Raw genomic sequence first — 16,803 nt, 5'->3', positions numbered from 1 at the left:
TGAGATGCATATGAGAGATTCTCCCAGATGTCTTGATGAAGGTATCCAACCGCTGGGCTTGCACCGCTGGGCTATAGGAGCGGCTATGGTGCCGCCAACGTACAGCACAGAAACTGAAATGGGACATGTCTTCCCAGAAAGCCCAGCGGCCTTACCATTCCTTCTAATATGTGGCTCATATTCACATCAGGACCAAAACAGAACCACAAAGACACCAGGCATCTGATATCCAGCAGGAAGCAGGAAGAAGTCAAACTCCCAGAGACCACCTCTGGTTCCCATTCTGATCAGATTGTGTGGAGAAAAACAAAAGCAAACCTCCAACCTCTAGAAATAAGTCACTTAAAAGGATACGTGTGATTAAGACTGATGGTGAAAACACTGGGATTTGTGGGAATCCAACAGGGAAAAGATGCTATGAGTGATAATGGGGACAATGGAGTTCCTCTGAGTACGAATGTGCATGTCTATAATGTGTTTCATATACCATACTTATGTCTGCAGGGGTTTCAACAAGTTGATACATGTTAAATAGACATGTGAAATAGACCAAAGACATGCTGTTCAGGTTCCCCATACTGTGTGAGTGACAGAGAGAGTGTGTTCCACTGTTGTATGGATGAGTGACCCATTATAAGTAGTGTACCTAGCAGTGTAAGTCACCTTGGTGAATAAGGTGTGTGGGCTGACACTACATAGAGTTCACTGGAAGTCGCTTTAGAGAAAAGTGTCTGCTAAATAAAAAATGTAAATGTAAATGAGACATCTTGCCAGGGGTTCACAGGAGAGGGAATTCTTACATAACCTTCAGCAAGCACTGGGAAGGAACAAGTGCCCCTTTGCTTACAGACACATGTCTCCTTGTACGTGTAGCCAAACCCACCCAGTGCTATGTCACTTTGGAGAATAAACAGGGACATAAATGCCTCAACCTCACCATCGCCCACAATGTACTCTGGAGAGGTGGAACAGGACAAAAATAATTTTTACAGCAGCACACCCACTGTTTCACTGTGATAGAGTATTACTGTGATCAGGTGGCTTGGGTATCGATTGGTATACTGACAAACGATGTGCAACTGTAAGTCATAATGTTTTATACTTCCGTTTTTTGGGGAACTTCTCTTGTATATACTTCAACACTTTAACACTTAAAACTGAAAAAAAAAATGTCTTAAAATGCTCGATGTCTGAGGATAACATAAAGTACTTGTGTGTGACAACAGTGCCCACTGTCTCCAGCAGTACAGTATAAGGTGAGTTTTCTATAATGACCGCAGGACCATCCTGTTTGTGCACATGAGTTTTGTGCAAAGGCAGTGACTCAAGCAAGAAACAAGTGCTGAAAGAGTGGCAAGACAACGCAGTGCAAGGCCAGACAATGGTACATGCTCCAGTCCCACATGCCACTTGAGGGACAAGCGCCACAGGGTCAGAATCAGGGCTACCTGCCAGCTGCCGCACTCATAACACATCAGGAGTATCAGTATTCCAAGGTAGGCATATAAAAGTATTGAACTGTAAAAACAATCCTCAACATGTAAACATTGAGAGAGAGAGAGAGAGAGAGAGAGAGAGAGAGAGAGAGAGAGAGAGAGAGAGAGAGAGCGAGCGATTGGAAATGCATTCCCAAAGTTATGTACAACAGTCGCACGGTAGCAGATCTGGAGGTGATGGGACCTTTCTCTCTGCAACTGCTCCAGAAAAGCTGTGTCCCGTTGAGCGTCCGAGAGCCTCCTCCCCGACAGCCGCTTCTCAAGGCACTCGTGAGGACCTGTCCAGTTCTATGACAGAAAAACGCTAGAAAAAGGAAGTAAACGTGCCATCGGGGGAACTCAGGCCACCTTTAAGAGCATTCACACTCCCAGTCTCCTGCAGTGCAAGGAGACAAGGCGAGGAAGGAGAGAGAGCCCCCCAGACACCACCACCAAGAAGTGTGTATGTGTGACAGCGTGTGTGCACGCGCCTGTGTGGGAGGGGCCCCTGTCAGATCTGGGTTTGAAGGGGTTGTGCCGGGGGGCTGTAGGGGGGCGGTGCTGGTGCAGGTTTGATGCCTCTGGTCTTCATGTAGGAGAGGAACTGGTCAGGGACTTCAGCCAGCACGTCCTTGGCCAGCCGAGCCATACTGAGGATGTGATTCCCGGTCCGGTCGACATAGTCTCGAAAGGGGACAAACTGGGGGACACAGAGAAACTTTGTCAGGCTGTCAGAGACAGATACATAAAAAATGCTGGTAGTCTAGTGCTTAGAGTGGCTGCCTTTGGACCCAAAAGTTGCAGGCTTGAATGCCACCTCCAGCTTTAGTACCCTTGAGCAGGGTACTTACCCTAACTTACTTCCAGCTGTGTAAATGGGTAAATACTTGTAAGCAGCTTAACATTGTAAGTTGCTTTAGAGAAAAGCTTCACATAAATGAATAAACGTAAAAAGCACTAATGACTTAAGACACAGGAATGGTCAGACCAAAAGAAATAGCCATTCACATCACAAGATTTTGATTTTATGAGGACTTTCATTTAATTGTCCTATTTTACCAAGATGAAATTTGGATTTCAATTCTCCCTGAGAATTTTGTGCCACAATGAGATCTTACATGAACATTTATTCATTTAGCAGACGCTTTTCTTCAAAGCATTGTACGTCTCACAGAAAATACAATTTGTGCATTACATCAACAGAAAGAGACTTGCTTGAGATGAATACACGTCATTCTAAAGCACACCATATAAACCAATGTACATCACACAAGTAGCTGCATAAAGGTTTATCCAACATTCAACAGTTAAGATCACAAAATTATTGACTGAAGAGATCATGGGAGAAGTGAGTCTGAAAGAGGTGAGTTTGAGTTTAGTTTTAAGAATCATATTACATGTAGAGAGAGAGATTCAGCAGTTCTGAGTGAGGGGGGGATGTCATTCCACCACATTGGAGCCAGATCCGAAAAGGTGGAGGAGCATAGCACTCTGGCTGGGTTGTTGTGAATGACTGAGCTCTTTTTCTCAGTGACAGTTTGTGTCGTGCTGCATTCAGTTCTTACCCCAATCAGCCCTTGTTTGCTACTTTCACCCATTTATAATCTTAGTGATCATGTCCCCATTTTGACTGTCCAAACCACATCCTCCTGTCCACTGAGTGTCACTCCATTTACACAGTTTTCTTTCATTTCTTTTGTCTTTACTGCTCTGTTCTTTGCGTTAAAGGTTAAATTAATACATAAACACTGAGTATCAGGGATCATGTATGTGTTTGTATTTGTTAAGTGTACAGTACATAATGGGTACAAAAGAGCTGAATGAGCATGGGTACGCAGTTATACGGTAAAATCAAACCCAGTTCAAATCAAATCCTTATAAACCAGACCAGCTGAGAGAATTCAAGAACAACACATGTAAAAACAGTCATGCTGGACAGTCTTTCCAGAGACACTGTCCACTGCTGCCTGCCTGTCGGACATCTTTGCATGGATGTCTGATCATCACCTACAACTCAACCTCTCCAAAACAGAGTGTCACGATCTATTGATCAAACTGGGCAACTTACTCATTTTGCCTACCTCCTTGGCTAAGAGTCTGGGAGTGACAACTGACTCAAGTCTATCTTTCTCTCAGCACATCGAAGCCACAACCTGGTCCTGCAAATACATCCTGCATAATATCCGCAGGTTCCGTCCTTACCTCACAACTGACTCTGCTCAACTACTTGTCCAGGCTATGGTGACATCCCGTCTGGACTACTGCAACTCTTTCCAGTGTGGCCTTCCTGCTACTGCCATCAAACCTCTGCAGCTGATACAGAATACTGCACAAGTTGTGTTTGAGTTGCCAAATCGTTCCCATGTATCTCCTCTACTCATTTCTCTGCACTGGCTTCCTATAGCTGCCTGGATCAAATTCAAGTCCCTGGCTATGGCCTACAAATGCATCAATTGAACTGCTCTTAGCTATTTACAAGACTTGATCAACCGCCCCAACCAGACCCCTTCGCTCGTCTACTTCTGCTCACTCGGTGGTCCCGCGCACGAAAGGTAAAGCACGGAGGTTCTCAGTTCTGGCTCCGTTGTGGTGGATTGAACTCCCCCTCTCACTCAGAACTGCATAAACTCTGTCTACATTCACGAAGGGTCTGAAAACTCACCTTTACCAGACTCACTTCACCCATCTCATGCATGGTGTAAATGTTCATGCACCGTAACTTTATGATCATCCCCAGATAAGCCTTTACACAGCTGCTACTCTGGCATTGTATGTGAATGTGTACCTTATAAAAAAAAAAAAAAAAAGATTGTAGAAAGGTTATCAGGATTCATCTGTTCTGTTTTATGCACCTACTTGAGCGATGAACATCGGTATATCAAGTGGAAAGTAATAAAGTAGGTTTACTTAAGAATCACATGTCAGTAGCTATGTTTCTTTCTCTTAATGTAATGCAAATTTGTATTTTTCCTGAGATGTACGTTGCTTTGGAGAAAAGCATGTGCTACATGAATAAATGTAAATGTAGGTTTTCAGCTCAAATGACAGTGCTGTCCTCAGTGTGTGGGAAAACTCAGCAGGCATCCTACATATCACATCTCTGCTTCCCATGATGACAAAGCCACAGATGCAGGTTAGCATGAGTCAGGTCAGAAATAGTGGCACCTACAGAGCAGCTAGGGGTTCTAGCTCAATGCTGATTATTTATTTGCCAAAACCTGTTGTAATGATCAGACCTAGAGCATGTGGACACAGTTGTCTGCCTGTTCATCTAGATTAGAGGTCCTGTCCTCAGAGCAGCTGTTGGATGGTCTCTCTCCTCCATGTCCCTGCGTTCATGCATGTGTGAGTGACGACTGAGCAGCTCTCCGCCAGCAGCAGACGGAGGAGAGGAAGGAGATGCCGAAGGAGCTCAGCTGTCTCTGCTCCAAGATGCCAGAGTGGCAGACATCTCAGCCTGCATTGAGTTCCATGATGACTCGCAGGCCCATGTTGACACACTGCCGTGTTGGACTGTACCGTGGACAGTTTGCATTGCGTGTAAAGGCTCACTGAGCCGTGTTCTCTGCCTGTCAGCCACACTTCTTTCGAAAAGGGCTACTAAAAACAACTTGACTCTCTAGCTAAGGACTTGGTTCTTCCAGTCTTCAGTCCTTCAATTTCCGGGCAAAAAATGCTCAGCAGACACTTTTTCCTCTCTGTCTGTGGTAAAGGTTACTGGGAGTGTTCAACTACTTGTTTATTATTGTACGCTTCAGAGGCCTGGAGGTTGAGAAGGTGTCACATACCTGAACAATGTCCCTCTCTGCATATCTTCCTCTTGAAGAGATCCTGACCTCATCACCATCTAGCTCGACCATGGCTGAAGGGACACAAAATCATTTCAGTTGCCAGATTAATTTGCGCTGGCAGGTATGGTAAATTGCAAAGGTTGACTCCACAAAGTAATTGTCCAGCTTCCCAGACTCATATCTCTACGTGTGTACTGAAAGACACAATATGAATGCTATTAGATACAAATGTGTTCAAAATGGTATATGAAAATAACATATTTCTAGCATAACACAAACCTCAAAGACTCTTTCTTTTCATGCTGCTTTTACCACCTAATTACTCAAAAGGACTGGACTCAACTATTAAATAGATCACCCTGAACTAAACTGAAATTCAGAAAAGCAAGATAGTATCTAATAACAATTATCTGATCCTGAGAGAGAGAGACAGAAATTTCTGCAATTTGCTCTATATAAGAAAAAAGATTTCCTGATGCTGAGAGAAAAAAAAAGAATCCTGCCCTGAAACTTATAATGTACATCCAAGAATGAGGAGGAGGAGAGCAGGAGTTAACAGTTGATCACAAACAAGGAGAGCAGCAGGAGACAGGATGAAAAATAGAGCCTTTGCAACTCCTTCTATGAGACTGTAAAATCACAGCTGTCATCTCCATAAAAACATGGTGAGCCACAGTCATTATTAAATTCTCACTTTTAACAAAACTTTGCATTTGGGTGACTACAAACAAGAAGAATTATGTCCAGTTAACACCCCTCCCTCCCCGTGACAATTTCCACCAGTAAAGCTTAAGTAAACTTAAAGCCAAGGGCTGAGTCAGTCCTTTCGTTTGTCATCATACCATCAAATTCCGCTGGTCCAACTCCCACTATTATAATCGACATCGGAAGACAAGAGGCCTTTTGGTGCCATGGAGGGAAAGGAGAAAGCAGTTTTAGCACAAAACACATATTAAATACACATTATTCAAAAAAATTCACACCATACTCACTCGCACTGTGGACTAGAGTGTGCCAAAATATGATCATTTGTTTTATAGGCAATTATTCTGCTGGTGGGAGAAATACAAATCTGACTGTATTGAGCATCATACACTGACTCTCTGGGACAATGAAGACAAAAGGAGACAATGGAGAAGAAAAGCATGCTGGACAGGATCCAGGACAAGCACACTGCACTCAGTGTACTGCAAACAGATAATACTGGCAAGAAACCAAAACCCTTCTGCAGTTTACTAACGACTTATTTACAGAGACGGGGAAAGCAACTTCCCCCACCTCCTTGCTTGCAGCCTTTACATTCATTTAATTGTGTCTCAGAGATGTCTTGTCAGCTTGTTGGTGAATGATGAGTAGCTTAATTGAAAGGACCTCATACTGATTTCCTCCAATAAGGGGTCCCAGACCAGTCCAACATCACTGCACGTCTGAGGGTTTGTTTGCTGTTTTCATGTGAAAGGACTCAGGACTCATGTGAGAGTTCATAGGCTGCAGTTCTACTGGTGAAAGCTTGAACTGACTGGAAGAGTGAAAGATGGCAGAGGATGGATTTTACGCCCACAAAGTTTTCTCTTATAGACATGCACGTGTCTGCATGATTCTCCTTTTGTGTCTAACCATTTTGTAACCATTTATGTTGAAGACCCCACAATTTATGGTCCATTAAACCATTATGGTCCATTAAACCACTAACACCATGTGAAGTACTGCTAAAGGCAATAAACATGGCCAGTTATGGGGTAGTTTGTCATGAAGAGGCGGCTGAACATAAAAAGGTCTCTTACGTTGACGATGGCCTCCTTGGTCTGGGCCATGTCTGAGATAACCCCATCCGTAATGATGAGAAGGACGAAGTACTGTGAGCCGTCTTTCACTGACGCGGCATACCTGGGAAACAGCGGGAGAGGGAGACAGATCCATGAAAAGGGCTGCAAAAAAGTCTGGGTTGAAGTCAAACACAGTTTTGCACTTGACATCAATGTGGTGGGAATGCAGAGTGTGCCGCAGTGATCGACTGTACGGTGCACTGAAGTGAACTCGAACCCTTTCCCTGTGACAGAAATCTGTTTTTGTAACCTTGTCATGTTACAGTGATCTGATCATGCGGACACACTGTTTCATGTTCAAGAGTCCTCATTTTACAGGTGCATGGTGGCCTCATAAAGAGGACTGATAAGATCAGTGCATGTGTGATGGAAATAAATATGCTATCAAGTTGTGAGTTTGAATGGAAAGTCCACAACTTACAGGGAGTCGAGAGCTCAAAGCTGAGACAGGACCTCTCCACTCCACTTGACAACAGTACTCAATCCAAAGAGACTGATTAATGCATGCGTTTTTAGGGCTCTCTTAAAAGGGATGTGTAGCCTGGGTTTCTATCAGATGAGTGCTTCATTATTTGTCATCATTCAACAGGACAGTTGTGGTTAAGTTGCAACTTTGAGAAGACGGAGGAAAGCAAATGGAATCAGTGGAAGTAAATCTCAAATTTGGTGAAATGTGGGAAAAACACAACTGAGAGGCAAGGTATGACAGCAAAGACGGTAGAGCTCAGGTGAGACGTTAAGGGGGTAACACTGACTAATGCATCTCCAGCCCGCATAACCAGATTCTTCCTGATTGAAAAACCATACGCATAAGGGCAACATTCACAGCTACGTGTGTTCAGACTGCAGTGATCCCAGCATCTTAGAGTCTGCAGAGTGATCTGTGTTTCACTAATGTGAAGTTTAATGAAGGTATCCGTGAAACATGCCCTGTACCTCTACGTGTGTGTCTGTCTGTGTATGTGTGTGAGACCGACCCAACGTTTTGTCAGTTTCCCTACCGCTGTATCACACACTGATTTCTTCAAGCAGCCCAGTGAGTTACAACAACTTTCAGTGACAAGGCAGTCATGTGGGAGAATGTTCTGGAATGGCCCATAGTGGTGGGTCACAAGTTGGTGGCTGCCAAGAGGCAGGTTATCATCGGGGGAACCTGCTCTATGCAGCACTTCCAGCCACTGCAGCAGCTGGCAGTTCAGCTCTGCAGGAGCATGCTGGTCCATTGACGCCAGATCGTGCTTCCAATGGCCAATATCGGATGACTGATTACACAACCCCAGTGACAAGAACATCGCTTCAGCATTTGAAAAGGAGATGCGGTGAAGGAAGGCCCTCATGAATAGTCATTATGAGAAAAATTGACAATTGGCTAATACTGTAAACATTTTGTACAGCCAGTTATTAATCGCTCCTTTGTTCAGCACTGAAAAGACAGCGAATAGGACAGTGAAGTGTCCTCCTGTTGAGATGCTATTTCTGTTCTCCAGAGAAGTGACACACACACACAAGCTCCGCTGTGACTCTGTCTGCACACTGCATGGTCCAGCCCACCTACCTGGCCACGTGGTTGATGACCGGTGAGAAGTTAGTGGGCCCGTAAAGCTGCACAGACCTGAGGCTCTGGTAGTAGGCCTCCATGACGCCATCAATGCCATTGCAGTAGGGGTTCTGCGGGTTTCCATTCTGGGGCATGACAAAGGGAACAGCATAGCAGTGCTCGCATACGTCACCCGAGGCAACGATAATCTTGTCCGTAGCGCACTCCACCAGGGTTCTGCTTGGCTCTGGCTCCGAAGCAGACTGCAGTTCTCATCCCCATTATAAGCGTCAGTGTTAAACCATTTCTTAGTTGGGGCCTCATGGGGATAGGGGAGTTAGCCCATAAACCAAGATACAGATGGATTTGGGTCTGTCATCTGTTGTCAATTAAGAACACAGCATGCTATTTGCTGTCCATGAACCCATTTACAACAGCGTTCAGACAGCGAGCAGGAGTGTGCCAAGCACTGCAAGGACTCACAGATATGATTAGGAACAAAATTAAAATACACTGGCTTTAGCTGGAGATAACAGTTAGAACAGGGGCCGAGAAAACAAGGATCATATTTATGATCTTTCTGAACAAACAAGCTTACTGGACGCAGTGCTAGCAGACAGCATGGCTTCAGGAAAGCTCCATGTGCCTACGCGCTCATAATGAGCTCATCGAAACAGTGAACAAAGACACATCTGCACATGTACTTCCCATCAAGCGACACAGAACAACCAATTAAAAAATGATGTCTTCTCCTTACAACTTAATCCCTGAGTAATTGGCACATGGGTGAAAATCCTCAGCTTTTTTTTAATTCAAGTAACAGCTGCCAGGTGGATTGTTTTTTTGTTGCTTCTCATCTGCATTGAACGAGAGCCCCAAAGCTCAATTATTACAGTGCCGTCACTTGAATGGCAGCATCCATGCCCTGGTCCCATGTTGGATTCCCTGGGCACACTGTGAAGCACAACAGCAACATCTCATGTGGCCTGGAAGGTAACAAGTTGTTCACTGGGATGGCTATAGGAGATCAGACTGGAGGATTGTGGGTAGGACACAAGCTTACCAGTGCAAACTCATGGGAGACCCTGCCGTCAGGTGGAAGCTTGGCACCGAAGCCCAGGGCAGGAAACATCTTATCACTGTCATAGTCTTGGATGATCTCGCCCACAGCCTTCAGCGCCATGCCATAAGCGTTGAGCTGGTATGGACTCATGTAGTGGAGGGAAGTGGGTTGGGCAGGGTTACCTGTGCAGAGAGGATGCCTCTCGCATCAGCAGTGCACCTATGGAACCTCAGCAACTATTCTGATTGCTCCAGCTACTTCTACATCCCTGGGGCCAAGGGGAAATGTCCCATAGAGCCCTCCACCCTAGCATCTGGGGCTAGGAATACGTAACACTAAAGTCGATCCATCTCTGGAGCACCCAATAACTCTCTTTCTAGACAGTTTTACATTATTATGATGAACAAAAGAGCTTTGTGGAAGTCATTGTTCTAATAGGCCTTAAATCTAAACTCTGACATTTCTAATGATAAAGACGGGCACCAATATAACTGCAAGCCATTATAACCACATCTGCAATCCTAATAAACTAGTAAATGTAGCACAATTCTCAAAATTGAACTACAGTTGAACTGATGGGAACGTGGGCTTAATGTCATCTTGATGTGATCTCAGCCTTAATGCACACACACGGACTAGCGAAGCAAACACGTAAAAGAGCCACAATCGTCATTATAATAACCTTCATTACTGCCTTTGTTTCATTACAATAAAGGGTGTCTAATTTCTGGCTGCGGTTATACGAGTAATCCTCGCTGCGTACTCATCGTAAGGATAATTGCTGCACTCACCGTTAGATGCTGTAAAATCAATTGCCACAGTGAAATTGATCTGCGTTCTGAAACACAAAAAACACACAAGCACTAAGCTTCAGTGCGCACCATATTCCTTTACAGCAGCCATAATAAAGGATTTATTACAATAGTTACGGTATCCTGGAGAAAACAGAAAAGCAAAGGAATAAGTGTGATCTCATCAAAGCGCCTTTGACAGGTACATATTTATAGGTAGAGAGCTCTAAGTCAGGTACGGGTACAGGTACTTGGACACTGGGAGCACTTCACACTCATAGGCCTGAACCCAAATGAGGGTGACGAAGGCATTCCTGAGGGCCGCTCTCAAAAAATGAAATATCACTGGCACAATGTGAAGGATTGTTGAAAAAGTAATAGTTATTATAGCATGCATATACACTTGACACAGCAATGTCCAAGTCCGTTCTCGTCCAACACTCATACATCAAGTACACCAGCAAGGAACCTCTTCTTAAGTAGCACGCTGATCTGAAAGCGTAGTACAGATGGAGCTGTAATTCGAACAAAGGTAGAGAAGCTCAATCCACAAAGTGCAGACACTGAGAAAACGTAAAAAGTTGAATTTTCCTGTCAATTTATTTTTCATTTTGCCCAGTGAAAAACTCTTTGAAAATCATGGTATGTTGGTAATTAATCGAATAAAAGTAATAAACAGCAGCCTTTAGGGCCACCAGGACAGAATAGGGCAGTAAGAGAAGAACGGAACAGACCAGAACAGGACAAACCAGAAGAGGGCAAGGCAGGGCAGTACAGACTGGGACAGACAGGAACAGAACAGGACAGACGGGGACAGGACAGAGACGCATTTAGAGTCTATGTCGAAACAGTTTAGGAACCTCTGGCTTCATGAGTCCCATCTGTGGAAAAGAGGTTGGTGTCTAGTCTCGGCTCTCGGTGGCTGGTGCATGGTCCTGGCTGTGCCTCTCTCTAATGGCTTTGAAACGTCCCTGTAAGCATCATGTGTTCCCGCTAAAGCCCGGCAAAGGGAAGAGTCTGGAAACAAAGCTGCACGGCATTTCCTTGGCAAAAAGCACAGGGAGCCACAGGTGCAATGAGCTGCGGGCACGAGCAAAGAAGCCAGCAGATTCCTTCTTGTTTAAAAGAATTAAAGTGAAGTTACTTTTATGAACGAAATAACCGGTTAAAAGAGAAGTAAGTTTTACTGATTTTCTCCGTCAGACTTTGTCATTCCCTGTACATCTCAGCAGAGACTCTCCATGGCTCCGATGGCAAGAACGCAGATTATTTCTTCAGGTTTATGAGGATTTGGATTTTGTGCACCTCCTGACTGTAACACACACACACACACACACACGTGCAGAGGGCAATTTGAAATAATCAGTTCTGAAACATATGTATTTGGATTGTGGGAGGAAACCCACACGAACATGCAAAGAGCAAGTAACCAGAATTGTTTTTTTTTTTTTTTTTTTTTAAAATAGAGCAGAGCAGCTCAAACTCACACCTGAACTGACTGGAACACCTGACTCCTACTATTTTCCTTTCAAGATGTCACTATCCTAGAGGTTTACATTTTTTTCCTTCAATGACCTTGGTTGTTTAAACCACTCTTTCAATAGAAACACGGGAATTCGTTTTGTTAAATAAGACTGCCTTTATTTGTTGTTATAACGTATATAAATACCAGATCACATTTTATAAGCCATAAAGGCAGAAATCCAGATAATTCCAAAGGGTTCACTAACTTTGTCTCACAACTGCATGTAAATATTTCACATGACAGTAGTTGCATACCTTTAGTTTTCTTCCAGGTAAAAAAAAGAACTTCTTTAAGTGCATGATGAATGAGAGCCAAGGTTAAAATAGCAGTTGAGAGCGACTCTGAATTCCACTGCCATCTCAGAGACTTTTTAATTACAATTAAGGGATCCTACTGTGATTTCAACTAAGGCTGTCATTGTGGCCATGGGTCTAAACAGCGGCTATCTCTCTCGACTAATAGCAACCCGCTCCTTCATACTGTCAGTCAGGGGACAATCATGTATGAATCCATGTGAAAAAGAGAGTGGGGAAACGAGCAAATGGCACTTCGGACAAAACTGGGACTTGCAAGTGGTGATGGGCCTCAGACTCTCACTGGTAGGAAGCCAGTGTGTGAGACCCTGGGTCTCAATGTTGAAATTTTATGGTTCAGTGCACTTTGTTAACAGGCTAAGATCTCAGACACAGAGAGATGACAGTTGCCTAAAACCACAGTACCCATCCAGTCACACAGCAGCAGTTCCATCACAAGACTTTAACAGAACATCTCAACAACATGTCTCATCTGTGTGGTGCAGCAGAGCATCGGAGCACAGACCCTTTCTTCTTCATTTTTTTGACTGACAGATCTGGTACTTGTTGGTTTTTTTTGGCTTGGAAATCACCTAACACCACTTTATACACTTAAAATCTCTGACCCAATGCTGGAAAGCTTGTATTTTATGCGATAATAAGAGCTTTCCATCAGTAGGGTTGTGAAGGTTTACCTCCAGTATGTTATTCAGATGCTATCCAAAACTTGGACAGTAAAGAGAAGTACACACACATTGACTGAAACTGTTTGCCCCGAGCAGGGTTGCGGCAAGCCGGAGCCTAACCCAGCATCACAAGGCTCAAGGGGGAGGGGACACACCCAAGATAGGATGCCAGCCCATCGCAAGGCACCCCAACGAGAACTCGAACCCCAGACCCACCAGAGAGCATGCACAGGCCAAACCCGCTGCGCCACTGTGCCACCGCACCCCCCAAAAGCAAAGTAACCACATTTAAAAGTGACAGATACTTCAGGACCCATCCTCAAAATCTATTTATTAAACATGTTATTCCCTAGAAGCATTTGGACAGTTCAATAGTTACATGTTCTTTGAGAACCCAAACTTTACTAAAAATTCACCCCACTGCTAATTCCACACCACTGCTGTCACCTTTACACATCTGTGCTGCAGGCGTTGAACAAACAAATTGGACTTCACAAGTCTTTTAAAAGAGCAGGGTTCCCCATCTATATTTCATGAATCCAGCAGGCCAAAGAAATGGCCACAAAGTGCAGGGAAACAAAGTATTGATTCAGGAAAAATTGTATTCTGTCATCTTGACAATGGCAGGTTCGCCTGGCATCTATGAGAAGTCACTGTAAAGCCATATCTTTCTTTAATGAAATGCCTGGATTCTAAGTCTTCATTAGCACACGGCATGCTGGGCTTTTTCATATTTTTAGTGAGAACCGCTAAACAGTGTTTAGGGGAAACATCATGCACTGTGTGACAGACCCCACATGGTTGCCCCCGTTGTGAATGAAGACAATTACAGCAGTGCGTAAAGAGCCTCTGAAGTCGCTTTTTTGCTGAGGGAATGATGTGCCAAAGTACAGCCCCCTAAACACAGGCCTGAAAATTGCTTGGTGTAGCTGTGCTTCTCCTTGTGACTAATTAATAAAATCTGACCCATTTCACGCTCATCCAGCATATTAACTGAGCCCATGGAAGCCGTTCCGAACGCCAGCCACAGTCCAGTTAGCGGTGCGAGGAGCTCTGTGCAGCCATCCTTAACTCACTTACCCGCCTTTGATGTAGTCCAGGAACGTGACTTCGGTGTCCACGAGGAACGAGAGCAGAGTTACCTGTTGGGGATACATTTCAAAGGGATAAAACACACTAAGTGGCCTTCAGCAGCAGACTGCAGGACACAGGAAGCGAGGTGCTTTAATACACCTTTCAGAACAAAATTTCCACCGGGAACCCTTAGTTAAAAAAAGGCGTGGGCTCTCTTCGGCAGACTCCGGCCTTGTGTTTTGGTACAACAGAAACAGAGCAGAGAGCTTATTAAACATCAGCTTTGAGTCTAGAAGTCTATAACCAATAACTAATCGCTGACCACCGGCACAGTATGTGGGACACACACCTGGCAACTATATAACACACACTAAATGCTGGCACGCACGACGTGTGTAAACAGCGATTGCAGGAAGAGTTCATCTCATATATCAGATGAATGTGGATGTTATGGTAGCAGGGCTCACTAGAAACAGACAGCACAGCACAGAAAACTCATGTGAAAACTTCAGAAAGACATTGAAGCTTAAAAAATTGGTGGCAGACCGTGGGGGTCCTCATTACTGAGCACAACTGTGGTTGAAGCTGTTTGATTAAAGGAGCCAGGGAGAGAGAGAGAGAGAGAGAGAGAACGTGTGTGTGTGTGTGTGTGTGTGTGTGAGAAAGAGAGAAAATTCTCATTTACTTACAGTTCCAGAATTCAGGTATTTTTTCTTCCTCCCTTTTTTCTTTGGATTTATCACCTGCAGGAGTGCAATTTGTCAGACAATACTGTAGGGTCCCCCCCATAGAGCTACTGGAGACAAGCTCAGGAGTCACGGTTTCAGGAAAATGCTCTTTATTGACCACATACATGTCTTTTCAATAGCAGTCTTGACAAAGATGCCCCAAACCGTACAAAACTGGAGAGTTCCCCCAGGCCACTCTGAGCCCACCTACTCCACCCAATGGTTAGGAGGTCCCCCTTGAACCACCCAGAATCCCCCCGTGGCAAACTAAGCATAAGCAACATAACAGACAATGAGAACAGAACACAGGACTATGTACAGGGATAGACACAAACACCAACTATTTACATTAATCTACAATCGGCCCCCCTCAGCACCGTTACAATGCCTTCCTATACCAAAAGAATACACATCTGCAGGCAGAGGCACATGCACATCTGAAGGCAGCAGACAAAAGTACAGGTCATTCTTCACACATTCACATCCCTGACCCAAGGGTGCAAAGACTGGTTGTACAATCGGTACAGTCGCTCAGTCAAAACCTCACTGGCAAAGCAGGACAACTGGTTCCCTGAGGCAGACAGCATCAGTAACCTGAACCCCAGGAGGCAAGATACCCTAGAAAGACAGCTAAGAAGAGAGAGAGCCCAAAGTGCAAGAAGTGTACTCTCAACCTTACACCTCTGGTGGTGTCATGGGGAGGGCCTCCAGCAGTCAAGAGGAGGCCCCTGAGCTTGAGCTTCAACAGCTTGGAGTTACACCTCGCCCCCAGCAGCCTGGAGCCCTGTGTCATCCGTCAGAACAGGGCCACGAACAGGTGCACAGTCCATGGCCACACCGGCTGTGTCATAGCCTGTTACACGTGTGTCCCAAGAGGCCATCCAATTTGCCTGGACCTGAGTTGAGACAGCCTCACCTAATAAATCTAAGTAAAATCCAAATTGAATAAATCCATGTTGAGTCATGGACTCCTACGAAGGGTTTATGTTTATGTGAGAAATGACATTACTTTTAGAATTATTCCATGAAACTTTTCTGAACTCCTTTCTGGAAGTCCATTGCCTCTGTCCTCTCCCCTGACAGACACACACACACACACACACACACACACACACACACACACACACACACACACACACACACACACACACTCATCAAGGACTGCCATCCCCCTCCCTCAAGGACTACACTGTCATACGTGGAGAAGATAATCATTCGCCAAAGTCGCAATGTGAGAATTTATGACAGATTTTCACATCTAGGCTGCAGCTCCACCATCAATGACAGCGCAAACTGAAACAGTCTCATTAGACAAACACAAGCTGCTTAAAATAACACATCAGCTATCAGTTATTTCCACACTAAATTGTGTGTCTTAATTAGCAGCCATTTGCTGAAATCTCCCCGGAGGGGTGATGGTCGGCTGTCATTAACCCTTCATGTCCCAACCGTTACTTAGTGCTGCAAGCCCTGCACAGCTTCTCAGAGCACTGTTGAACATTGTGGCTACGTGTGTGCGTGCCTGTTGAGGGGAGCAGAGAGCTTGGTTGTGGGATCCCGACCCCAAGGTTGCAGTGTGACTCGGACAGGACGCTCACCTCGTACACGTTGAACTGGGACTGGCCGCGCGACAGCTCTCTGTAGCTGGTGGTGAACTCGCCAATGAAGTCATGGCTGGGAAAAGGACCACAAGCACCCTGTTACTGGAGAGCACCAAGCTTTCTCTCTCTCTCAAACACACACACACACACACACACACACAGACACACACACACACACGCACGCGCGCGCTGCAGTCACATTCCAAAACAGTAAGAACTATATCTGTGTTAAGAGCCCACTGTTGGAAATTTATATAAATATGTGTGTGTGTTACTGGTGACACTGTATATATACAGTGTCCAATACACTGTATCTCTTGGTCACCAGTAACACTGAACAGAACGACTGTATTCAAGTGTTGCAGAGAAAACAGATCCACAGCAATGACTCCATTGTTTGTTGTAGATCATTT

The 16,803-nt window shown here is 44.8% G+C and overlaps 1 protein-coding gene across 1 annotated transcript in view; it reads right to left on the bottom strand.

Annotated features, from left to right (window-relative positions):
* Window positions 1-685: 685 nt before the first annotated feature.
* The window catches only part of LOC108940076 (copine-8-like), a 66,575-nt gene continuing 50,457 nt past the window's right edge, over window positions 686-16,803 (bottom strand). Inside the window, exons 11-20 of the mRNA XM_018761923.2 lie at window positions 16,388-16,463; window positions 14,751-14,804; window positions 14,068-14,129; window positions 10,484-10,530; window positions 9,693-9,874; window positions 8,648-8,775; window positions 7,051-7,153; window positions 6,109-6,166; window positions 5,264-5,337; window positions 686-2,175 (exon numbers count right to left, since the gene is read on the bottom strand). Of these exons, the coding sequence (XP_018617439.1) occupies window positions 1,987-2,175; window positions 5,264-5,337; window positions 6,109-6,166; window positions 7,051-7,153; window positions 8,648-8,775; window positions 9,693-9,874; window positions 10,484-10,530; window positions 14,068-14,129; window positions 14,751-14,804; window positions 16,388-16,463 (973 nt within the window). The 3' untranslated portion in view covers window positions 686-1,986. The remainder of the gene's footprint in view (window positions 2,176-5,263; window positions 5,338-6,108; window positions 6,167-7,050; window positions 7,154-8,647; window positions 8,776-9,692; window positions 9,875-10,483; window positions 10,531-14,067; window positions 14,130-14,750; window positions 14,805-16,387; window positions 16,464-16,803) is intronic.

Source organism: Scleropages formosus, chromosome 2 (genome assembly GCF_900964775.1).
Source record: "Scleropages formosus chromosome 2, fSclFor1.1, whole genome shotgun sequence".
NCBI classification, from domain to species: domain Eukaryota; kingdom Metazoa; phylum Chordata; class Actinopteri; order Osteoglossiformes; family Osteoglossidae; genus Scleropages; species Scleropages formosus.
Note: the sequence above shows the minus strand (reverse complement) of the source record. Positions and strands in the feature narration are given on the sequence as shown.